Source organism: Rhynchophorus ferrugineus, unplaced genomic scaffold (assembly GCF_030347505.1).
Source record: "Rhynchophorus ferrugineus isolate W39M unplaced genomic scaffold, kcgeb_rfMv2 rfM6, whole genome shotgun sequence".
NCBI classification, from domain to species: Eukaryota; Metazoa; Arthropoda; class Insecta; order Coleoptera; family Curculionidae; genus Rhynchophorus; species Rhynchophorus ferrugineus.
Genome location: NW_027472585.1, coordinates 33,619,503 through 33,645,759, shown reverse-complemented (window position 1 = coordinate 33,645,759; position 26,257 = coordinate 33,619,503). Strand labels below are relative to the sequence as shown.

Here is a 26,257-nt window from a genome sequence, read left to right as displayed (position 1 = left end):
GAAAATTCCGAGGCCAAATAAATATGTCAATCAGAAACAAACTGATTTTTTTTACCAGTAAAGTGCGTTAGAGAAGTTGCAATACTGAATACTGACATAATATTTTATAGAATTAATTTAAATAGTATAGAATTAATTTTAATATTTCGTGGTACCACCGATTTGCTCTAATAAGTGCTACTGTGTGTCAGAGCATGACCTCAAATCATGTTTTCGCATCTTCCTGGAATTTGGAGATATGATGACATTCTCTTATTAGAGTTTTAATTCATCGCTGCTTGTTGGTAATCACTTCTTTTGCAATGTCTCCTTTGGTGAGATTCGCATACCTAGTGAATTCTTTGACAAAGACCAAAACAATGATTTCTTTCTCGCCAAATATGCAGTAGCATTTATGGCTTAGTTATCATCATTAGGAAACCATTTCTTGATCTGCGGTAGTAACACTGTTTCTAGTACTCGCTTGTCGGTCTTGTTACATTGTCCCTTCTACAATGTAGAGGCGTCCCATGCCTTTGGCTGAGATACAGGCCACAACATGACAGCAACCGCGTATTTAAACCCCTCTACAAGACAATCGGCGTGGAAACCAGGACGTCGTCTTACAAAAAAATATTTGTCAATCAAAATTTGAAAGGTTGATTCGTCGGAAAAGAGGACCCACAAATTAATGAAATTAATACTAGAAAGTCGTTATTGACCAATTGTATCGTCCAAAGGAGTTATACTTATTCCACTCCAGTCTGCAACAGATTTTGATGTTGTCTAACCGATTAGAGGCGTTTCTTTTTCACGATTTTGGTTAACCGTAGTTTTTTGGAAGGCCGCCCTCCTAATAGAATATCTTCAACCAACCGCCTCCGCATTGTCCTCTGCAAAATATTTATACCCTCGTCGCTTATCATCGTAATCAAATGAGCAACGCTCTTTTTCCAATTTTCGAGGAAAATATTTCTGATTGTTCGATCGGTACGAGGTGTGATGATTCGTTTTATGCCATATTTACCACGACGATTGGCCTCAAGAGGCATTTTATTATCAATTTTAATTTTAATTCGATTGAAGACAGACTTTGAAACTCCACCAATAGCTGCTGCCTACTGTCACAACGTTATTGTATCTCTACATCTTTTGGAGACGTGTCCAAAGCCTTACTGCCATCCTGAAAATTTAAAAATTTGTGGTAATCGCGTCGGGCCATTAGTAAAATTTAAATTCGTATACAAAACATTGCAAAAGTGTTGTTATACAGATCATAGTCATCATTTAATTATTTTAGTCATTAAAGACGGTTGAAAGTAATGAAGTTATAATATCTAGACAATACAACAACAATTCTGCAACGCGAGCGTTTGACCAGACAATGACTGAATGAGACCATGAGAATAAGATTATTGATCAATAACACCTGTATAGTCTATCCAACAGTTAAACCGCCTCATCTGAATTGATGATGCAATGTTGCCGCATCAACTCTGAGTTTTAGTATATTTTGTCTTGGACATATAAGAAAATTCTAATCTAAAAAAATAATGAAACAAAAATATCATCTAATATAATTTATTTAAACATTATAGTACATCTAATGCATGTATTATCGAAGAACTTAAACTACAGTTAATTATACAGCCACAATAATTTATAGGTTAGAGTTGTTTTATTATATTTACATTATACTTTTTTCCGTAGTAGTACAGGTAGAGTTCTAGACGCGTTCTTTTTATGTAGCGGTATCCCTCAAGGGCCTAATCCACCTAATTAACAATTCTATCTCGGAGCAGTCTATTTTACTTTCATTAGAGAGTATATTTAGCTTTTACGCTTAGTTCTTGTTTCCATCGATGCAATGTTTCCTTGTAAAGTCATTTTGATATTACTGTATTTCCCCTTAATGCATATTCCCTATAGTTCATTCTTTGACATGATTTCTTCAAAACTTATTTTATTTACTTTAATTGCAGCCTTTGTTGATGTACTTATTGGGATCTCCTCTACGAGTGATCTAGGATATTGTGCATTGTCCATAACAATAAGTGATGCAATAAGTGATTTCAAACTTCTGGAAAAACAAGTTATGGGCCATTTCTCCATGGAAGTCACCCTTAAAGTTCAAAATAGCTTTAAATTCACTGCTATTTTGAAAAGACTACATGTTGTATTGCCACTTCACAAAAACCCTAATAACTATACCAATACCTATTTAAAATAAAGTAATTCTTTAAAAGAAACATAATTTTTAAGTACGAGTACTATAATTTGGCCACCTACTCTATATTATGTTATAATTATTAATAATTTTACAGCAATTAGGACCTACTGTTACTGCTGGCCCATTACTTCGTTAACATAAGGTGACATTAATAAAATCGCTACCCTATAACTTTATGGCCTGTAATAACTTCACGAACGAAAGCCTTACAATCAGCTAATCCGCTATATCTCAATTGTGAAAATTCACTTTTAACATACCCCCAATTATCCTTCCCCTACCGCGCCCCGCAACCGACCCCTTTCATCGAAGAAAACTCCAAAATTATACAGGCGTGTAATATCATCCCGACTGTTTTATCCAGAAGGCCGCGGTTTAATCTGTATGAATCATCGAATAAGAAGAAACTAACGATGTTTTGTTGCGGACGCTGTTATCTGTGAAATTTCCCTTTCACCGTTAAACGGATTATCTGAAATTGAATGTGCCAGTTTGAAGCAAACGATAAGGAATTGACGTGATTAAATTTTCTTCATTTTATACCGGGCCCTTGAGGGGGCCGCGGGAGGGACGGGTTTTGGGAGCAGTAAGATTGCTTTATTCAATTAAGAGGTTTTTTTGTTTCGTCTCCATGAAAAAGTGAAATATCACCCTATAAAGCGAAAGGATTTTTCTTTAACGATTTAAATCAATTCAGAATTATTCAAAAATAATTTACTACAATATCAGATGCGAGCCTGTGGATCGATGTACTATTATAAACAAAATTGAGAAACTTTTTAAATAAAACTAAAATAGTCTAGTTAAGTTTAAATCTTTAAAAATAAAAAAGAGGACTCGAATGAGAACACAAAAAAATGTATTTGTTATTTGCAAGAAAATCTAAATTATCCGTACCCTTATAACCGATTGTTGCTGCTGCACAAGCAGATACTAAAACATATATGAACTATATAAAATCTAGTGACTGAAATATTCTGAGAAGTATTGTGAATGTACCTAGATACTCTAGAAATAACTACTTACACAGAGGCCTTCGGATTATAACTATCATAGAGGAAATTGAGATTCGCAACAAGACATGAGGAAAGACTCCATAAACACCAGAGTGTTGCAGCACTCTTGCACACTGCACACTAAACTGAGATGCAGACTGAAGAGAACCACTGCGCGCTAATGATAAAAACACTGAAAAGTGCTACTAACTTTTATTTTATTAGACATTAAGCAAGAGCTAAATAGTTTTCCTAGTTAAGTACCTAGTTTTAAGTCACTATAAAGACAAGTCCATAATGACTAGTAATAATATATTAATGAATTTGAATTTATTTTTCCTTTACATTCTAACTCTCTTGGATGGAATGCCTTTCCAAACCACTGAAACAATTAGTATTCAATTTGCCGAATATCCTTTAAAGTCTTTTCTGTTTCGACATAGATTGTTGATGAAAATGTTGCGAAAAGCGAATTATTGTAATTTTGAAAAATCATGGGCCATTGACCATGTATCTGTAGACTACAATCAAATAATATTGACTTTAACATTATAAACAATTATGTATTGTGTAATGGATTGCTGCTATTAATTTTTATAAAGCTCTGATAAAATTTTAATATCGTATAAAAAAACGACTATAGAATAAATCAACTGAAGATCTGAAATAATCGATTCATATGTTATGAAACAAGTAGAGGTTTTAAAAAATATTAAAAACAGTTTTATTATAACGAAAATAACGACTTGTTGAATCTATAGTGCAGACACACCGTCAATGAAATTTTATTTAAACAATAATTTTAATTTTAATATAAATTTCCCTTAATTCTAAATAATTAATCATCTCCTCTTACAGCCAGCTTCTTTACCAATTTGTTATCGTTTGAAAAGTGATATTCGGTAAGAATAAAGGTTGATGAATTTGATAAACCGGTAACGTATTTATTTTAATTTTTTCTTTTTGGCAATAGGTCTACATTGTTTACTTTACTCACATGATTTAGGTTTAAGTGATTTCTGGCAGTCACTAAACTAAAAAATATACTTCGACGATGCCTTTTAAAATAGATAATTGATACTAAAGGTCATGGAATAAATCGAAATGAACGGGTTTATTTTAAGGAGGATGAAAGAAATAATTCTTTCGAATTTTAATGCTAAATTTTTTAGTAAATTTTATAAAAAAGATAATTTCTGATATAAGGTTAAGAAGTACTGAATACCACATTAAGATTCATTTTTCACTCTAAATTATTTTAAAGATATTCTTAAGAATCTTAATGTAATTAACTAACCGAAAAAATTTATATATTCCTCATTATAAATCTGCTTGCTATAATTAGGCGACCTATATTAAAATTTTTGCTATTTTTAGCCGCATTTAATCTTGCAGTGGGTAGTTATTTGTATCCAAATAATATATTTTATCGGAAGGCCCTATTTACCGATCTAAATATAGGTGTAGTTACTATGAGTAACATACATTGTATAATACGTAGTATAACACATTATTTCAAATGAAAATATTACCACATTTTTCTGAATAATAATTTATCACTTAATAAGAAATATTTGTGAAGTTTATAATAAAATATGCAGTTGTTAACAACTATGCAATGTTGGAAAGATATATACTAAAGGCAGTAAAAAACAGTACTTAATTTATTATCTAATATATTTATTGTTTTGTTTTATTATCGACAAAGTAACTTGTTAAGACACCAAATCTGAACTATATCACTTTATTAGTAATTTTATGAGCTCAAAATTAATAGGGTGCCATATTTGTCCAAATCTTGTAGAAGTAATATTCTGTACTTATCTAATAACATGTTTTGTTCAAATACTAAAAAGTTACTACTGCTGTATCGGAGGATGAATTGTATTATATGATATGACTGATTTTTTGGACACTTTACTCAACATAGAAGAAAAATAATTCTCATTACTCTTTCTAGCATAGACGTCTGTTCAATAATGTCCAACAACTATATATTCTTTTTCGAGTGCCTAAACATGTTCTTGTATCTTTATCTACGAAAATATACTGCATATATGCTTCCTCAGTATTAGAGACTAAACATGCCTAAATTTTGCTGTCAATTTCTAACATATTATGTTTTTTTTTACATTCGTCAGGAGATGAAGTACAAACTTCTTCAAATATCACCATTTTATCCAATCTGAAAACACATTACAGCAATATTTTCAGTGCTAGCAACAGTGAATGAAAAACCAGCTATATTTCTGTGTACAGCCCAATTCCAATATCGTTAAAACTATTTGTACTACCTACAATTTATTTCAAACTTTTCTCGCATATTACATTTGTCTTCTTGGAAATACTGTAAAGTCCACTGGCGATTCTTTTTCTCGATATATTTCTATGATTTTTGAAATACTACTTTTCTTCATCTAAATATCAAGAACGAAACTGACACTAACAAATAAAAGAATCCACTATATAATAAACAACGACTTGTTTGACATACTTAACTGAATTTTCTATTCTCAGCAATTTAATATTCCTGTAAGAAAAATACCAAACTATTTTTCATATCTTTCTAGTCTAGCCTGATGGTTTATAAGGATATATTCCTTAAGATTTTTACTGAGTACAGCAATTTACCATACTAGTTTTTCAAAACTTTCGAAACTTCATCCATCTTCCAGCACAGTTTTTTAATATAATTAAGATATATAGTACCGTTTTATATAAAATGTTTTTCCGTTATAGATATTAAGCAGGTCAAGTCAAAAAATATTTACGAGTAATTCTACCGTACTAAATTATGTTGTTGTTTGTATGCGCCAAGAAAGGAAATAATGACAGAAACATCAAGCAGCGATAGAATAAGATATTAATATTCATTTTAAATCTTATTTTGATGTTATTTGTAAAGACATCTAAATTGCCTTAACCTATAAAAGACGAGAATGGTTAAGCGTGTTGTTATTAGTGTTGGGAACTATCGACTGAAATCGACTATCGACTGTTTAGTAATTGACTTACTATCGACTGTTTCAGTCGATATCTTTGCTTACGACTGATTTTACTTCTTTTACCAGTGACTGTTTCAGTCGACTGTTTTTAGTCGTTATTTTTGGTCGATTTTTATTTACTATCGACTGTTTCAGTCGTACTTTTGTTATTATTTTAGTTATTATAGTTTTTTTATTTTTTTTGGTAGTTTGCATGTAAATGACAATATATTGTATATTAATATTATAGTATTTTGGTACGATATTTTTCAAGATTGTTCGTGTAATAGCGTAAAAATTAGCGTATTTTGACTGTTTTTATGGCAATAATAGGTAATATTTCGATTACTTTCTGGAGTTTTGTTAAAAAATATTTGCGTTTAATAATAAATAAGGTATTTATATCATTTCATTCAGATCATTTTTAATTATGTCTTAGATTAGTTTTTTTATGATATATGAGATATAAGTTTAATTTTTGTATAGTATTTATGGTTATTATACATCTTTAGTTTTTGTTGTATTGATTTAACTTCCATTGTATTGTCTATATTTATTTTAGTATATTATATTTAGTATATTTTTCGTTTTATGAATCATTTGTGGGGTATTATTCCATTCAATAGAAAAAATCTATTCCTTTTTACTTCCTTCTTTTTTTAATTTAGTTCGTGAAGAAATTTATACATCTCCGTCTCGCTTATACTACCGTTAGAAAATATGAGCACATATAAAATGAATTGCCCCAAGCAATTATATCCGTCCTTTCCTCTCTCACAATTTATACCGGAAAGGATTCGTACATCTTCGTCTGACATCACGAATTGAAAAAAACAGTCGAACCGTGCATTTGACTGAAAATAGTAATTACTATTTTCAGTCGCTAGTTTTTCGACTTTCGACTGTTTTCAGTCGATAGTTCGCAATGCTACATAAAAAAATCACAATGAATTTATTTTTTCATCATAACTTTAGAAAAATAACTATACTAATAGATATATGTTCAGTTTTTCTTAATTAAAATGATTTCGTAGTAATTTTTATATAGTTAGTTATATAACGCATCGTATACGAATGTTGTGTACTTCATCTAAAGGTCATGTTCCGCAGTTCAGTCGGTATATCTGCTAGCAGTAATAAGGTTTTGCTTGCACAGATAACTTGGGCAATTTGCAGCGGAATTTTCCGTGTAATTTCAAGCTTAAATTAGAGACTGCTTATTAGCCGGGGCTTGGCGGCGCTACAATTGCGTTACAATTTGTAATTTGTACCTCAAATAATGTTCCAGCCGTCGGTCGGTGGGTCTGAACGAGTGTATGGGTTAAAGCCGTTAAGGGAGACTACTTTGTTTGTACATTTACGGTTTATATATGTTGAATTAAGCTAAACAATAATCCCATTCCCGAAAGGATATACAGGTTTCTAGATTTCAATGGTGTCAATATGCAAAGAAACAATTCTTAAATCATTCTAGCGTGGCATTGGTTTAGATCCTAATAGTGTTATTGACCTATTGGTTATATATCAAATCAAATATATTATATAAACAATGTTTAATAGAAAACAACAAACAACAAAGATTTCGTAGCAACGCTCTGTTTTCTGCACTTATTAAATTAAATCGTGTTAATTGAATATAATAGTTCAAATAACATAAAAAAAACCAACATAAAAATAATGTAAAATTAGTTCATTTTTTTACCATACCCTAAAAACAGAAAACAAAACTATCACCAGAGAACTGGGAGATGATTTTAATAAGATTAATTAATTATTTCAGTTTCTTTTTAAAAATGGTATCATCATGAAACTAGTGTGAGAAAAGCATGAAATTGACCTTTAGATTTATACTTTGTTTATTAGGTACTTACTTTAGATATGTTAACTTCCTCAAGTTATTACTAACCGCCTGAAATATCATTGACCTCAAATTATTACTGAAGATTTTGCATGTTTCAAGTCCAGATCTAAGACCTACATTTTTCTTTGTTCTTATTTTAGATATTTTCATCTGTCCAAAAAACATAATATGGCTATGAAAATGGAGGTTGCAGGAGGTCATTTTTGTCATAATTGGATTTTTTACTTCAGAAAATAGGTTATACAGTGATTCCACAGTTGATGATTCCATAGTACAGGCGGTACAAGCTTCAGAATAAACTTAGGAAACATCATTTTGTTCGGTTTTTCGTCTTGAAATATCAATAATGGAATTATGAATTTGATGATAAAAAAATGGCAAAAGTTATTTGTATATTTGTATATTTGTTTGATTAGTCTTTGAAGCGAATATGAATATATTCTCTTTGAAGAACATGATCTAAACTGAAATCACTAATTTCCCCAACGCTTTATCAAAACCCTGGGGAGGGAGGGTCTATTAATTGACATTAGGAATATGTCAATATACTGAAGTATTTCCACTCTATTAATAGAAAACTCTTGTGGAAATTCATTTTTATTCATATATTTAACCATATTTTAATTATATTTATTTAGTTTATTTTTAACAATATAAAAAAATTAATCAAAGTATTGCCGTCAATTTTTATATTAACGCCTCGAATTTTCTTGTCATATTCGGCTGACTTTTCATAATTCCAACATTCAGTCGATTCAATAAGGAGGAGTAGTATTGGCTATTAATAGTTATTTCGTCCGACTTCCGCCTTTTTCTGGCATCAATAAGTTTTCTTAGCTCTTAGCACCGTTTTTTCTTTCTGGCGTGTAGTGGGTTCATTCAAGTTTCATCCATTATCAAGGACTCCCTTTTATTTCGCTTAGACAGCACCAAAGGGCACACTTAATTACACACATATTACGTTTGATAGGCGGTTTTAAAGGTACAATTATTATAAACATGACTTCTTTATACGTAAATTTAATCTAACATATAGGTTTTAATATTCCACGCGTTTGTTATCTTACAGCTTCGCTTAATGAAAGATATTTTGTGAAATATATGTTAGATATCAGATATATCAAAAGGATTAAGCTTGGATAATACGACTAACATAATGTTGTTTCCTCTTCCTGGCATTATAATGCGCATTATACTTTAATTTTTGGATACTGTCCATTTGTCGTGCTGTTTTCACTTCATTGTACATCACATTTGCTGTAGTAGGCTACTGCTCTAAGCGACGCTCTTCCACAAAATTATCAACAGATGAAATTATTGATTTTGATTGGTTAACTTGTGTATTTTTTTGCTGCTTTAGTTAATTAGTTCTTTGATAAGAAACAAAAAATCAGTAAAAAATGGGGGGTTAGTAAACACGACCCACGGTGGAAAAAATCCAAAGCAGAGATTGGGAAAATCATATATAAAAAAATTAGAAGTAGAAGACAGAAAATTGCTGAAAAGACAGCGCAATGTTGGCGTTGCTGGCATTACTGTCTACGTATTATAGTAAGTGAGAAACTTCTGGTTTGCTGGTTTAATTCACTGGGCAGATTATTTAGATTAACTGGTTATGTTGAAGAATGCATTATTATCAAATATACTGGAATAGATATTTAATAATAATATTTTGGGTAATATTTTGCAAAAAATAAATTGTTAAAAGCAAAACCATCTTAAACGAGTTGTCAGTCTTGCTTGAATTCGATTTGTCGATTAATTTGCTTTAAATTTTGAATTAAATTTATTTTCTATTTTTCCGTTGCCTAAAATTTTGGATGTGAAGTTTCGTTGCTAATAAAATAGAGATGCTAAAAATATTAAGTATATCAAAAATATGTGCGTATAAGTGGTAATGTGCATTTAACAGTGCTCAGGAATTTAACATATAAGTTATTAAAATTTTAAGAAAGAAAATTTGTTGTGGGTCTCAATTTATTATTGGGAACGAAATATCCTACCGAAAACTAAAAAGAAACATAAAAAACCAATTGATATGACATAGGCTCACAATTTTCTTTGTAATTTTTTTAGTCGATAAAATATAAGATTTTAGAAAGTTATTATTTACATCATTTTTTAATTTCATATTCGTTTACACAAGTACATTATTTCGAAAAGTGCCTACTTTGAAGACTATGCAATGAATTTAAATATATAATACAATTTTTGGGTTATTGATTTTTAACGGAGCAAACCTTTGAAAAAATGGAACGTTTTTCAGTTATATTTCTAGACGTGGACCAAGCCTTTGATAAAGTTACTCCGGAACTTCCAGTACCTCAATGAAGGCCTGAAATGCAAGTTGGAAAACGAATTATCTAGACAGATGAGTCAAATTCTCAATGATTATATTTCAAATCGTCATTTCAGAACAAAATACGGTGACGACTATTTAGATCTAAATCCGATCTATGCAGGTATACCACAAGGTAGTGTCCTTAAACCAATGTTATGTGTAATCTCTACTAGTGATATTCCTACATGTGAATGAGTAATAATAGCTACATTTGCTGATCACACTGAAAACACTACACTACTCTGTACAGGCGACAGCATTTAGATAACTATAAATAAAGCCTAGAATAAAGAAACTCAGAAGCTCATCTCCAATGTTCAATGTGAGGGCACTTACGCATGCGTCGTATGGTAGTTAGTTACAGCGGGAAATTTAGAAATTTGAGCGAGAAATTTAAAAATGTATAGTAAAAAACTTTTAATTTTACTGGGAAAATAAAATAATAAATATATTTAAATATATTTTATTGATATATTACAGATACATAAATGTTCCTTGACCATAAAGACATTGACATAATCGCAGAAATATCTCCACTACCCAAAACACGTGATCCACTGATATCTTCTCTCTAATATTTAAAACAAACCTAAAACAAACATTAAAATAAGATAATATAACTATTAATGGTTCTGCTGTGTTATTTTTTAGAATCAACTAAATTAACAACCTACCTAAATTGAGGTATATTTTATCAAATATGACAACTGTAGTTCGACCTATACAGTCAAGTTTCTGCACTAACGACTAAAATTAGAGGTTACTACTCCAGCAGCAAAAAGGAAACTTATTCAGTATCTGCATTAATGCTCTTTTCGAAGGCAAGCAGAATATCTTCGACAACAGTTTATATCCCTTGCCACTGCATTTCAATATGGATAAATTAATTTTTAATCCAACCGGAAACGAAACTGATGGGACAGGCTGTATCTGTAAATAGGAGTTATTAGTAGTAGTAAGTAAGTTAGTAGGAGTTATCTGTAAATGAACATATAAATTTCAAGTTAAAACCTCCATTCTCTAACAATAAACATAAGTTTCTTATTATATACTTACTTTTTGGTCTTGTTGGGGTAGAAGAATCTCTTATATATCTGTCAGCCTCAAAAAACGTATGTGTTTTAATATTGCCATTGGGAGCATATGTTCCATATCTTGTAGTAAAAGTAAATAATCTCAATAAATATTGCTTAATTATTTCAATGCAATAAATCATTATTATTTAACAAAATACTTACTATCTAAATTACTAGTAGGAATTACATCTTGTTTCAGCCATGGCTTTCTACATTTTGGTCTATAGTCTTCATCTTTAAAATGATTATAAACTTTCCTGGACCTACATAGGGGATCATTTTAGAGGTCCCCTTAAGGTTTTCTTTTTATTACACTGAGAAATTAAAATACACAGAATAATCTAAAGTAATTGTGAAATATATATAAAGACATATACCGAAAAACTTGACGTAAATAAACAACATAAATTATATCATCTAAAAATGGCCGTTAACTGCTTAGGTTACAATTATTAATACCGAGGCCGAACGAGAGAGAAACACACATATAGCTGTTGTATTTTTCATTTACATTTAGCCGCGTAACGGGGCTTCCGAAAAGCTTAAACATGGGACCCGATTTTTCCACATAACTTTCACTTCTAAATTTTTTGATTCTATGAAATAAAGTACAGACAGCTGTCAATTACATTACTAAGTGGACTAATGAATGACATGAAGTTAAATGTTACGAAGTCTACATATATAGATTTCACATAAAAAGTAGACTACCTGTAAATTATAATTGGTTCTAGAGTAATTTTCTATACGAACACAACTAAATATTTGGACATGGCAGTGGATACCAAGCTCAAGTAGAAAAAGTACGATTAAAAAACAAGTAAAACCTTGTATGAGTCTCAAAAAGATCTCAATCAATCTCAAGAATCTCAAAAGAAATCTAATATTAATATGATCCAAACTTACCTTTAGTTAAATTATTTACATTAATTATTTATTTACATTAAATTATTTATTTATTTTATTAATTATTTACGCATCGTGGTATATTATATTAAAAAAGAGGACATCCGCAGATATCTTAAGTTACCAACAGCCTGGAAAGAAATACTACAAGAATGGACATACCGGGTCATTGAAGATACAGAAATAATTTGAACTAATATAGTTAAATTATGTTCGAAAGTTAGGCAGTGGGGTCTATGAAGTCTATGAGAGCACCGTCTATGAAATGCTGATTAAGTTTAGGTTTGAAATCTTAAATCTGATCTTTCAGAACAATATTAAAGGCTAATAGGAGTGATTAATGGACCATAGTAGTAAGAGCGAATAGTGAAAAAAGATAATAGTGAATAATAGGAGAAGTTAATAGACTAATAGGAGTACCAATTGCTTTTAAATTTGGAAAAATTATCGTGCGTTTCACATCACAAAAAGAACTACGTTTTTACAACGAATACCCAAATTTTATATCAATATTCAGACCTTTCTATAAATAAGGGTTGTGTTTTATATTTCGACATTTATGATCTCACTTAATATTTAAGAACCGCCAGTTTTTCAAAATATCGTGTCACATTTTAAAATGTTATATGCATCAAATTGCCAAACGTGTCGGCATACACAACGAGAAGTCATTAATAAAATGCAAAATAAGACGCGAGAATCCAATTTAAACCCGACACAATAACGATGCATGCAACACCTGCCGCTAGTTAAAAAGTAATTTTCTGTTCCAGGTTCTCATGCATACCTGACGAAACCCCGACGTATCCGAAGACAGACAATATGGCCCGGCCGACCGTTCCAACCGTCTCGATCCGGGAATGGTAAACGAAAATCGCGCTAAATATTGAAAGGAGACAATTCGATTTCGCCATTGATCCTCGACATGCTCGCAGTTCTATCCAGTTAGGAGCAGTGGCCGACATGGAGGACCGAGACGAAAACAGTTCGTTCATCAATAATCTAACGAGATTCGATCAGGATTACATCAATGTCACCAACGAGATGCCCATCGGTTACGCGGTGCCCCTGTACGGATATTTCATGCCGTTCCTCTTAGTGGTGACCATCGTGGCTAATACTCTGATAGTGGTGGTGTTATCCAAGAGACACATGCGGACTCCTACGAATATAGTGTTGATGTCCATGGCTCTCTGTGATATGTTTACGCTTTTAGTACCTGCTCCATGGCTCATTTACATGTACACGTTGGGTAATCACTACAAACCGCTTCATCCGGTACCTATTTGCTACACCTGGAGCATCATGCACGAGGTATGTAAATTATAACTCAATTATATAGCAACTTTTTATTAATTTGTTTGTGCATTTATTAAATACACTGTATAATATACAGCTTTAAAATATCACAATGTATCCTAAAGAAAATGGCTTGAAATTGTTGATTTTCATAAATTAATTTTGATTTTAAACTACACTACAACGGCGTCTACACTTTTTGGGTCTGAGCAAACTAATTCTGTTTATAAGGTAAGTAAGAGTGAGATTCCAAATCAACAGTCCGTTTATCAAATTGGTTCTCATTTTCGAAATAATCAATAAATTCATAATTTTACTTTTTTAACCATTAAAGGTCTCTTATCGAATTAAAAAGTATAAATCAGAAATTCACAGAGATGTAGCTCAGTCTTTTACACTGGTTGAGATCTGTTTCAGGCATCATGGACAAGAAATAATCACTCATCGTGACTTTGTCCCAAAATCTTTGGCATCGCCTCTCGATTTTCGCTCTACTTTGGTGGAGCTCTCCTTGCTCGTCGTTTGTTTCGCCTAAGTTTTATGGGGAAAAATCAAAATATGAATACACAAAATGTACTTTGACAGACACTAGAGCTCCAACTTTGTGACAATTTTGGACCAAATAACCAGTAAATTACCTACATGAAATTTAGTAATTTGTGGTTAGCGAGAAAGTTGTGAACAACACTTTGAAACAATGTCCATGCTGCTGCTTCATCAGGCGTTAAACAATTTGTAAACTTTGCGTCAAATTGCGAATAAAATCTCTCAATTCGTTTGGCAACATTAAATACACTTCTTCCATAACGAAATCGCCTTCATTACTCGCCGACGATGGAGATAAAGTTCTTAAGGTATTTTTCGCACTTGTGCCTTCGATAGTGATGATATGTCAGGATATTTATACTATGCTATATTTTGCGTTTGTACCAACAATATTCATCGAGCAAATGTAGCAATAATTTACATCATTTCACACTCTTCATAATGTTAACATAGAAAATGAAAAGTATATGTTTTCAACAAATAATTACTTGTGGAATGTAGCTTTGTTCTATATGCCTTATAAAACAATTTCGGTACCCATGGATTGTCAGTGTTTACTACTGCAAAATCGAAGTACTGTAAATAGGCATCTTCGAGTGTATTTAGCAGTTCCTAATGCATTTTATGCACTTGTGTCTTCAATGGTAATGATATGTCAGGATATTTATGCTGTGCTATATTTTGCGTGTTTTACTATAGTTTGCTATGTTTCCACGTTTAGCGAGCATATAACAATCACAAATATAACAAAAACACTTTGAGTCGAGTTTGACTAGTTTCTGCCTCTTCACAAATTCCTAAGTATAATCACACCACAAGAACAAGTTCCAAATGATGTTTAATGCAACGTCGTCAGCTGGCAGCCGTTATCTGCACCATGAGCACAGTGCTGCCACCGTAGGCGAACTCGAAATCTTGAACCAGTCTTGAACCACGAATTGGAAATCTGAATTCAGACCATGAAATATCCTTAAAAACGAATCTGTAAACTTGTGTATTTTTACTCTCTATATATAATTATTCTCTCCGTGTACTGAATTCCTAAACCGCTGGACCAATTTAGACAAAATATTTTGAATATTTGAGTCCGTCCCAGAATAATTTAGGTTCACATTTAGACATTGAGGTAGGTGGTGCTGTGATAGGTTCCCGGGATTGTTCTTTTGACTTTACATTTTTTTGGGTAAAAAAACGTATAACATCAAAATTTGTGCTAGATTTGTGAAGCTGTAAGCGAAGTGTAACATTCTAAATAAAATGTAACTATTCCTAAAACAGACCATTGGAATGGGTAATCAAGGAGTGCTATTAACTCACATACAATCTTAATAGATATTTTAAATGATACATTTTGTTCTAAATTAAATTAATATGTGATATTTAAGCTAAGATGTACTCACTATTTCGCCCTACTCTTACTTTAACATGTAGCACAACCCTCATAATAATCTGCTTTGGACTAATATTGTTTCACTAACTCATAAGGATTCATCCTTTTCAGTTTATTAGGTTTGTCTTGTCCAGGAGCTCGATAGCCTCGACGTTCACCAGGTTGAGTAAGTTTTGTTCGTAGACACTGGCATATTTGGCGCTGATTTGTACAACAGAATCCGTTTTAACGTATTGATAGATGTTTCTGTTTCGGCGCTACAAGGCTGCATCAACTATGTTCTTTAGAGGTTTATTCTCAAGATGCTAGATTACTTGAATGTTGAATGCAATAAATCCGAACGAGTTTCAAGATTTGCTAAAGTAGGAGTAGTTTGTTATATGTAAAGAGATTGGAATTTATTCCAAGTAGACAATACATTTTCTTCGGTTTGGTGCTAAACTCTTCTCGTTTTCTATTTGACGTGGATTTTCCAGCGGAGTCTAGAGTCAATATCATTCCCAGATATTTTCCTGGGTCTGCAAAATGGATCTTAGTATTATTAATTCTAATCGGTAAGTGTTACTTCTTCGTTTACCTTTGTTTAATTTGATGCACCAAGTCTTAATCCGTCTTAAATGTCTTAATTAAAGTGTTAATTCTATCAATGTATCTTTATTTTATGAATATTATAATAATAAAATTACACTAAGATGTACCTCTATTCCAGTCATTGTGAAATTTGCGGAGACATTGTTTAGAAAGTAAAAATAAAAAAATTAAATTTCTATTAATAATTCCCCAATTTATAATGATGTATTAATTAATGTTATGTGAATTTATATATTTCTTGCTCATGTATAGTATGTTTTATATATTATTTTCACAGATACAGAATTTTTAGTTTTTTTTCGTAAAATAATTTGTTTTTTAATATTACCAATTCATTTGATTTATAGTTTCGATGATATCATAGTATCACGTTCATGTTAATAATTAGAGCTGAAATGAGAATCATCCTCTGAGATATGTGCATAGAAAAATTCAGTCGCTATATAATATAAAACTATTTTTCAATATAACATCTTGACTTTTATGATATTTGGACGACACACTTTCATTATTGGACGAATATAACCACATTTATTAACTATTGACGCTATCGACTTTAATTTTAATATATATGACCGTATATCCACCCTATCGCAGCACAAGTCACAATTTAATTATATTAACGATAAATTAAGTCTTCAAGACAGCCTTTAAAGTCTTCATTGACTAGAGTTTAATCTCCACTAATCAACGTCAGAAAACGATATTTTCCGAGATTTTTTAGAATTTTAGGCTCTTCCCTAAAAAAAATATAATCTTGATAGAGCAAAACCAGGACGAGTAGGACGATTGTGCAATAGAACATGTTGAATGTTTAATAAAAATGCGAGGAAGAACAAATACTGTGTGACAAGACACATTATTGTAAAGAACAAGTTGAGTAGTTTCACACAATATTTTTAATTATTATTTAGTCATTTCCGACTAATCTACAATTTAACTTTATGATAACTTAAATATTATAAACATGATGACATGGATGTCAGGTTGGTGAGTTTTTCAATTCCCTTTCTTGTTAGTTTTTGCAGTAATTCTCCTGTTATTAAATCATAGCCTGGTGATTTCCTGGGTTTAATGTCAGTTTTAATAACTTTGGTTAGCTCTTTCGGCGTGACTAATTCAATCATCGAATTTTCAGCTTCTATGTCTGGCAAATTATATTCAATATTAGTTTCGTTTGATTTGAAAGTTTTTTCTAGATATTCGGCAAGTGCTTCTGCTTTTTGGTGATTGTCACATGCCCAATTCCCACCTAGGTCTCTTATAGGTAGAGTATGTAGACATGAGCGCTTTAGATATTTCGTGGCTTTCCAGGGTGAATAATCAGTTTATTTATCATCTGTTACATTTATCTCAGAATCTCCTTTTTCATTCTTTGGATTATATGTTTCACACAAATGAGGCATAACACTTGTGTAACACCATATTGTATCATATATATTTGGTCACGCTTTGGTCCGACCAAAGGATGAACAACACCACAATATTCAAGAAAAATTGTCATTACTTGGATTTCCTAGCAGCTCTGGTTTAGTTTTTATCGACTTGGAATCACACGATAATTTATGAACACCAAATTTCTTTTCATCCACATCTTATCTGAATTATTTCCATAATTTCTATCAAGGAACAACACTTGCTTGGATAGAAAATCATATAAAATATAAAAACAATATAGTTCTTTTTTGTAGAATTTTTTGACTCCTTAAAAATAAAAAAATTGATTAGACGCTAAATCTTAAAATGTATCATACCATTACTATTCTGCAATAAAGTGTAACAGATATACTTAATGAATTGTTTTTCAGCCAGATATAATTTAAATATTAATTTCTAAATCATGTGGCTCAAGTTTCGGCAGAAATGATGCTGTAATCCTCAAGGGAGGGAGACTTTCCTCATTTATATAAAGACCTTATGAGTAATTACTTAGAACCACTCCATTCGTTACATTCAACCATTATATCCATCTGGCTGCGTCTGCTTCTAATATATTCATTAATTTAATGTTGCTTTATTACGTTAACTACAAGAGATCGTTTTGAAACTCTCGATGCTGTTGCACTGGTTAATGTTTTCTGGAGTAATTTTCTAGTCATACAAATACGAGGATTGTTTTTTGTATTCCAGAAATGCAATGACAATAAATTACTTACTAATAAAATGTTAATTAAAGTGTATTTATCAATATATACTTTATAGAAGTTACTACTTTGAAGAAAATTTTTATTTTTATTAGAGGCTATAGACTAAGTTGAACCATATATTCTTTTTGAATCCTCAATATCTCACTTTTTAAATAAATTGGAGTATTATAAATTGCGGTGTAGAGAATGATGAGATGAGTAGAAATGTAGATGAATGTTATATAATAGATACTAAATAGTATGAGTTATTATTCATTAAGTTTCGTTTCCATTAACTACTATTACTGAAATTTAAACAAAATAGATAAAAAATTGTATCGACCTTCAATACTAATCAATTTTTTATTAAAGAACGTTTACTGAAGACTAGATATTTTATAAGAAAGACCGTTATGAATGTATCATGTAAGGCTAATTCAATCGTATTCAAATCAAAACCTCAAAAGAGTCCCAAACTTAATTGCATACACTTTGTTTTTCTATAAAAGAATGGTTGTTACAATCGAACTATGATTACTGTATATGAAACATCAAGTGTATTATTACGGATTTGTGCATATATTTTCGTATTAAAGATGAGTTCTAAGAAACTATACCAATTGGAAAACCAAGATAAGTTAATAGATTTGTTTGATTATAATGATGCTGTTCATTATCAATACCAATAAATACGTTGAATTTGTTTGTATTAACTAATGTAAGTTATGGTTTAATTTTCAAAGGGCAAACAAAACACTGTGTGAAATCTAACGTAATTAGTTGAAATAATTTCATTTGACTTACCTTCTAAGATTTTAGTAAAAATTGATATGGTTATTATGATCCTAAACAAGTAAAAGATGTACGATTCTATAAATATGTTGTCTGTGAATTACTTTAAATTAAATGTTTACGTTCTACATCATTTTTCAAAATATTGATCATAGCCTGGTTGCCTTGAAGAAGGAAAATTGGAAAAGAAACTGTCTTAACAGTGGGGATACTTACAATTTAGAGTCAACGTATACACACAGGAACCTAGTCTATATAAAATTTGAATTTGCTATGTTGCCAGTTTTTCTAATTTATATGTATATTTCAGGAATATATTTTCTTGTATTCACAAATTAACCAGTAGGCTCAGGTTAAAATTTTGATAAGGTTATTGACACAAATGTCATCTTCTATAATATAGTGATAAGAATGATAAAGGTAAAGTTAAATCAAGTCAGCGATGCTATATATCCAATCAGTTTCGACACCAAAAGAAAAATGACGGCATTCAGTTGACTGTGTTCTACTTTTGGATCACCTGTAATTTGGCAACGTCGCATAATAACGCGAGAACTGCCGAAGTTAACCGAGTACTAACAGTGCGTCAATGAACATAGCCACTACTCGTATGAACACGCGACTAAGCCGGCAGGCTTATTTCGCGGCAATATTCTTACGTTACCTAAGGTTCTTAAACATTATTTTCTAAAAAAATCCGATATTTAAACTCATGTAAACTAAAAGGAATAAATTTGATGTTTAATGTATTAACAGTGTTTTCTTATAACATATTTATTCGATACGCTTAATACAATCTTAAATATAAATTAATTTATTACTACATTTCATTTGTACTTAGATTAATTCACAAGCAAGATGAGCGCGAAAAAATACATCAATAAGTATTCCTCAATTATGCAATTATAATAACCTATAGCTATACTTTACCCTAACGGTATACACTTTATATAAGTTCGTATGGTTTGGTTCGCTTCGATTTCCTGACATCTTGCACGCTGTCCAGCAGTTGTGTTGCATCCACGTTAGTATGATTTAGTAATCTTCTTTCGTGTTTCGAGGCGAAATCTTGGATAACTTCGCAAATCCATTTGATTTCCAGGTCATCGTGCAGTTCTTCGTTGGTTACGTAACGATAGGCATTGGTAATCAATCGAAGAACCTTGTTTTGACAGCGTTGGATGACTGGTTGATTTGAATTTTTAGCGCAACCCCATATTTGCACCCCATAGATCCAAATTGGCTTTATAATTGTTTCATAAATCAACCTCTTTGATTTTAGATCTAGTTGAGAGTATCTTCCAACTAATCGGTATAGTTGTTTTACTTTGGTTTTAATGTGTTTTACTTTTTGTCTAACGTGAAGTTAACAGTGTTTTATAGCACACTTTTATATCGTAGTTTTATATCTAAGGAAAGAATTAATTTATTTTTCTTTTATTTCATTATTTTCTATTATTTATACCATATTTCATTTTTAAAATGGCTTATTATTATAAATTGTTAACATTAATTCTGAAACTCTAATACCATTTTAATTTATAAGATGAAATTTTAAATATATTTTACCCTAAGAGTAACAGGGTGTGCTGAAGGAAAGGTGAAATATTAAAACGATCTTATTTTATACGCAAGAGCGAATATCCTCAATAAGAAAAACTGACATTAAATAAATTATTTCGTTAGACAGAATAATTTCTTTCCATTCCGATTCAATCTGAAAGGAGAAAGCAGAGGAGATACAAGTCATCGATATCACTGGATTCTCCTCGCCGTTATTTTCGTTATTTATTTCATTCATTTACTCTAACAAATCTAACAAAAAAGAACTTGTGCGTTTACATAGAATATTAAAAGGATAAAAAAAGAAAGGGAAGACGCCAGACCCAATACGGGGGAGGGTATTCGAACTTTGTATCGGGAAGGGCAAAAACGAATATACTTAACTGACACAAAAGAGTGTTTTTGTTAAAGTCGTAGCTTTCGTGCTATCTATCCGGGGAGTTTTATTTTTTGTTTTCTTTTGCGGGTTGAAAAAAAAACGACTGTTTCTTCTTCTCCCCGTAGAGTTCGGCAACTTTTACCGTAACGATATTAGCAAATTGACTCTGGTTGGATTAGAGAACTTGGGGGGAAAAAAGTCAAACGACTGAAAAAAGCCCTAACTAATTTTAAACGAAATTAAATTGAAATTCGTAAAGGAAATTCGACAAATAAAGCTTTTAATAAAATTTATTACCGTGATATATTTGCTGACCCTTTTAAATATGCGAGTGTGTTAAATGTTTTATTAACTAGTGGACTTAATTTTGAAACATTTACAACATATGACGTGATTTATATTAATATTTCAGTTCGATGAAGTGCAAAGGTCAAGTACATAAGATCACTAATAAAAAGAAAAATTAACTCAACCGAAATGATAATTCGAATTGATGAAGCAATATGATAATAATTATAATACTTCATGTGATAAAAGTACCAGTAAAGAATACTGGAAAATCATTACCGCTTCCTTCGGAAATAACTATATAATTTTCACGAAAATGGAAAAATGTATTTATTCAAAGTATTGAATATTTGATTCTACATATTGTCCATCTTTCAGGCAATTTATGGATGTCATCTAAAAGAACTGCTTTTCTAACTTGTTCGAGCTTGAAGAACGGAAGCTCTGTCAGCGCGTGCCCAAGTGACGCGAAAAGTTTAGCCGGAGTCGGATGGGATAAGGTCTGGAAAGTACGACGGGAGCGATATTTCCCATCCAAGTGCTTTCAACGCTTCCTTGGCCAGTTTTGCTTTTTGAGACGCCACATTATCATGCTGTAAAATCAATTTATCGTGTATTAAAGCGTTTGGCTTGAGTCGATCCGTCACTATTACGTAGCGAAATGACTTCCGATCATACATTTGAAGCAGCATTTCACAGAAGAATTTTTTATTTTCCATTTTCGTGTCATTCAATTAATGTGACACCCTTTCTCCATCTTTTGGATTTTCACCATTGCTCGTAATCGGTCGCTAATCGTATCTTGGACCACATTTAATATATCTGCCAATGGTTTTTGAGTTTGGGAACTTTTTCGGAATCAAATATACCACTTTTGAATTCTCGAAACTGCACCTCACATGTTTTTAAGGTTAAAACATACTCAACGTCACAAATCTATGACGGTGGTTACTTTCGCAAAATATAGCATATATATCTTTGTAGCTTGACGAGTAGAATAAAATAACATATATGTTAAATCATAACATTGCATACTTATATTACATAGTGGCATCTATTAGATAAACCGGTTATAACTTTCCAGTACATCTGGTATATAATAATCAGTCTTTTCAAAATACTCATTTTATTAATTCGTCCACGAGTTCTCTTTCTATTCGAGAGAATATTAGAAATGAAACTTTTTGATTAAGGTTCAACAATCAATGCACAAAGAAGATAAATAAATAAAAAACTCCTCCCGAACTTTTCTGGTGAAGCGAATCTCTTGGATTTAGTATTCAACAATCAGTCACACAAAAAGAGATGAATTGATATTACTGAGGACTATTTGAAGAAAAAAGTAGATTATTGGCAGAATAAAGGAGAAAACAGGACAACAAGAGCAGTTGCTGCTTGAGGAGTACCTACTGAAAATTCATGCTGAAGTTCATGATGGTGAATATATACATATTTTTAAAACTTCTGTATCTAATAATAAAGCGAATTTCTAAAAATAATCAAATTCTGTTGAAAACTTACTCTAACATCTAGTTTCAGTTATAACTTAATTAGTTAGTAGTTAACGTTAGTATTAGTTATAAGTTATATTTATAGCTATAAGTATCAGAAAATAATAGTAATTCCTATTTAAAATGTGCTTTAATACATCAGTAAGTTAACTGGCCTATGTGTTGATAATAAATTTTTAATTTCAACAATCAAGTAGAAATTTATGAAGCAGAATAAAATTTACTATGATAGCCTACAGGCAAAAATGAAAAAATTATTTTGTTATATTAATATTTATATCAATTTAAATATATATTTTGAGTTTCTTTATCCAGTATTTCTAGTGGGTTTATTTTATATGAGACATTTTTATTTATCTATAAACTTCATTTAAATTAAGAGAATATTATACAACATACAACGCATCTAACTACACAACTGAACATTATAATAATGTATAATTATAATAACCAAATTACACTTATAATAATGACAGGAATTAATATAACTATTTAATTTATCATGTCTCTATATCCAAAATATTAAACGAGCGTGACAAAAAGTTTATTAATTGATTGAATATTTTATATATACAATAATAAATAATTAAATCGTTAATCTAGATACAAAAGTTCGTAAAAGGATATTAGAATATCGTAAGTACGATTTAAGTACAGAAAAGGACCTTATGTAGACCTGTAAGTCTCCTACCAATAATTGGTCAACTAATGAAAGAAATCCTAAACAGAACATCCGTTTCGTCGCTACTACATCGCTCTGTAGATATCATCAGTAGATTTCACTGACAAAAATTTCTTCACTCCAACTACAATGCCATCTAAATAAAATAGAGAAATGGTTTAACCAATGGAGAATAAACTGAGGAGAGAACCTGTGTTGAAGATGACCTATCCGTCTGTTAAATTGTATAACCAAAATATGCAGTAATATAAAATGCAAATATGCAAACTATGCAAAGCAGAACATGCAAAATGCTTGGACCATTACCTGCAACGTAGATTAACTCAGCAGAAGTACATCTGGGCCAAATATAAACAACTCAACAGCAAAATCCGTAGTGTATATTGGTTTTAACATATCGCCATTCAAACTTAAGCAATGAGTGTAAAATGATGGTAAACAAAACCATTTTCAACTCAATCTGGACAGACGACACTTAACTATTGAGCACAGAAAGCAACAGTAATATTGAAAATTTATAAAAATTCCAGAGCAAAACATTAAAGGACATGTTCAATATTCCTCAAAGCACGAGCAATAGGTACCCTATCTATCTATAGGGTGGGGCAAAATTCCTCCTACCATTTTGATTTGTCACTAAGGTGGTGCAAAAGTCTCGCTACCATTTTTATTGCGGGCCATCTTGGTTATGTGAGGTTTAGCTCAGTTTCGTTTTAACCGTTGTATTGTGTAAACGTCCAAATTTTATCATAGATAAATATACGTCACAAGAACTAACTGAAATAGTGACGATATTTATCGAATATAATCGCTCCATTGTTGACACTCAGCTGAAATTGCCTCATTGGTAACCAGTCTTTTGCCACACCCTATATATCTCAATATGAAAATAGTGAATCAGGATATTCACACAAGTTTCAAGTACTAAGCAGTAATATAAGTTCTAATCATAGCATAAAATACCAGAGGCAACAAATTCACGTAGAAGTATGGGTACTGCGCTCACAGATGGAACCTTTCTCATAAAAAAAATACAACAAACAAGTTTAGAAGTTGGGCACAGTGAATTATTGACAGATTTCCAGGGCACAGAATATAGAAGGAAAAAGCTCTACACTCTAACTTTGCAAAATAAAGTATCTATTCATCAGCCAATAGCTGATAAGCTCCTTTCACGTAAATCACATGTATCTTTCTAATAATTTTATTTCTGTTTGAAAACCGTACAGGAAAAGCGATAAAAAATCCAGACTCTCTTTTTTAAACAGATAAAGCGGTGTTTAGACATTGCGCCTTGAGCCGCTTTTATTTTGTTCGGAGTTATTTTTTTCTTTTTGCAGCATTTTCCGCGGCAGAAATTATTCCACCTAAAAAAAGAAAGCGGCTTTCATTATTTTGCAGGAACAATAGAAGTAGCGCTGATACTGGCAAGAGTTATGAATAATTTTCCGAAAAAAGAGGAAATAAATCTCCGCAATTGTAAATATATTTTTATCAGCATAATCAGTTCCTCGTTTTATTTTTCTCGTTTTTCTCGCACGTATTCTACATGGTTTTCTTTTTTTTTTCAAGTCATATTTAAAATCGCAGTTCATCATTATTATCATACTGTGGGATATCCCCAAGGATTTCACAGGAAAAGGAGGATATCGTAGTACAATCCCATGGTAACATTCCATATAAAAGGTATTTCAAATTCAGCATTTTTAATGAAATTCTTGAATAAACATGCCGTTGTCAATTCGATTAGGTCTAGCTAATTCAAGTGAACTAAAATTGTGAATTTGAATAAAATTTATAATATAATAGCGACCCGCCCCGGCTTCGCACGGGTGCAATGCTGATACTAAATTAAATACACTACAGAAAAAATATGAACGTTGTATATAAAAACATAGCGGTCCGCTCCGACTTTGCACGGGCATAAAATATATATGCCTATGTCACTCAATGAAAACATGATTAAAATCGATCCAGTATTTTTGGTTCATTCATTACTGCCCTTGGCCTGCACGCATTAAATTTGGAGTAAAACAATTCCTCTTCCCCTATACTTACTATGAAGATTTCCTGCTATCTTTGGAATATCTAAATTCATACAATTTTTATTACATTACACATTTTTAAACGCAAATTTTAAATTTGTAATATCTCCAAAAATATTTGTTTAATTTACATGCTGTAAGGAACCATATTGATCTATATTAATTGCACACTGTATTTAAGGTACTTAATTCGATAAGGATTAATGCCGTATTGCTTAAAATAGCTTCGTAAATAAGCCATTTTCTCACGTAAAAAGTAAACAATAAAAATGGTTAATGTGGGTTATCCCTAAAAGATAAACATATACCATCGCGGACTTTTTTGTAGACCTTTTTATGGTGTACAATACTGTAGTACATTAATTTGATCTAACTCGTAGGGTTAGGCAGCGTTTTTGCTAATTGCTAAATAAGCCTAAAAAAATAGGTTAATTTACGACATCACGTTAGAAACCTCTAAAATTAGCAATGTTGCCTTAGTATATTATGCATGTATTATACATATAAACCTTCCTCTTGAATCACTCTATCTATTGAAAAACACCGCATCAAAATCCGTTGCGTAGTTTTAAAGATTTAAGCGCACATAGGGATATAGGGACAGAAAAGGCGACTTTGTTTTATACTATGTAGTGATTATAGATATGAAAATATTAACAAAATTGTCAGGATA

At 31.3% G+C, this 26,257-nt stretch overlaps 1 protein-coding gene and 1 long non-coding RNA gene across 2 annotated transcripts in view; one reads left to right on the top strand and one right to left on the bottom strand.

The window, feature by feature from the left end:
• Positions 1-10,837: 10,837 nt before the first annotated feature.
• LOC143198915 (uncharacterized) lies at positions 10,838-11,128 on the bottom strand. The gene is made up of 2 exons (XR_013006316.1): positions 11,065-11,128; positions 10,838-10,979 (listed from the first exon to the last, which is right to left on the bottom strand). It is a non-coding gene; the product is annotated as an uncharacterized LOC143198915 (long non-coding RNA).
• A 2,118-nt stretch (positions 11,129-13,246) lies between these two features.
• SPR (G protein-coupled sex peptide receptor) overlaps positions 13,247-26,257 on the top strand; it is a 167,124-nt gene continuing 154,113 nt past the window's right edge. Inside the window, exon 1 of the mRNA XM_076407079.1 lies at positions 13,247-13,686. Coding sequence (XP_076263194.1) covers positions 13,336-13,686 — 351 coding nt within the window. The 5' untranslated portion in view covers positions 13,247-13,335. The remainder of the gene's footprint in view (positions 13,687-26,257) is intronic.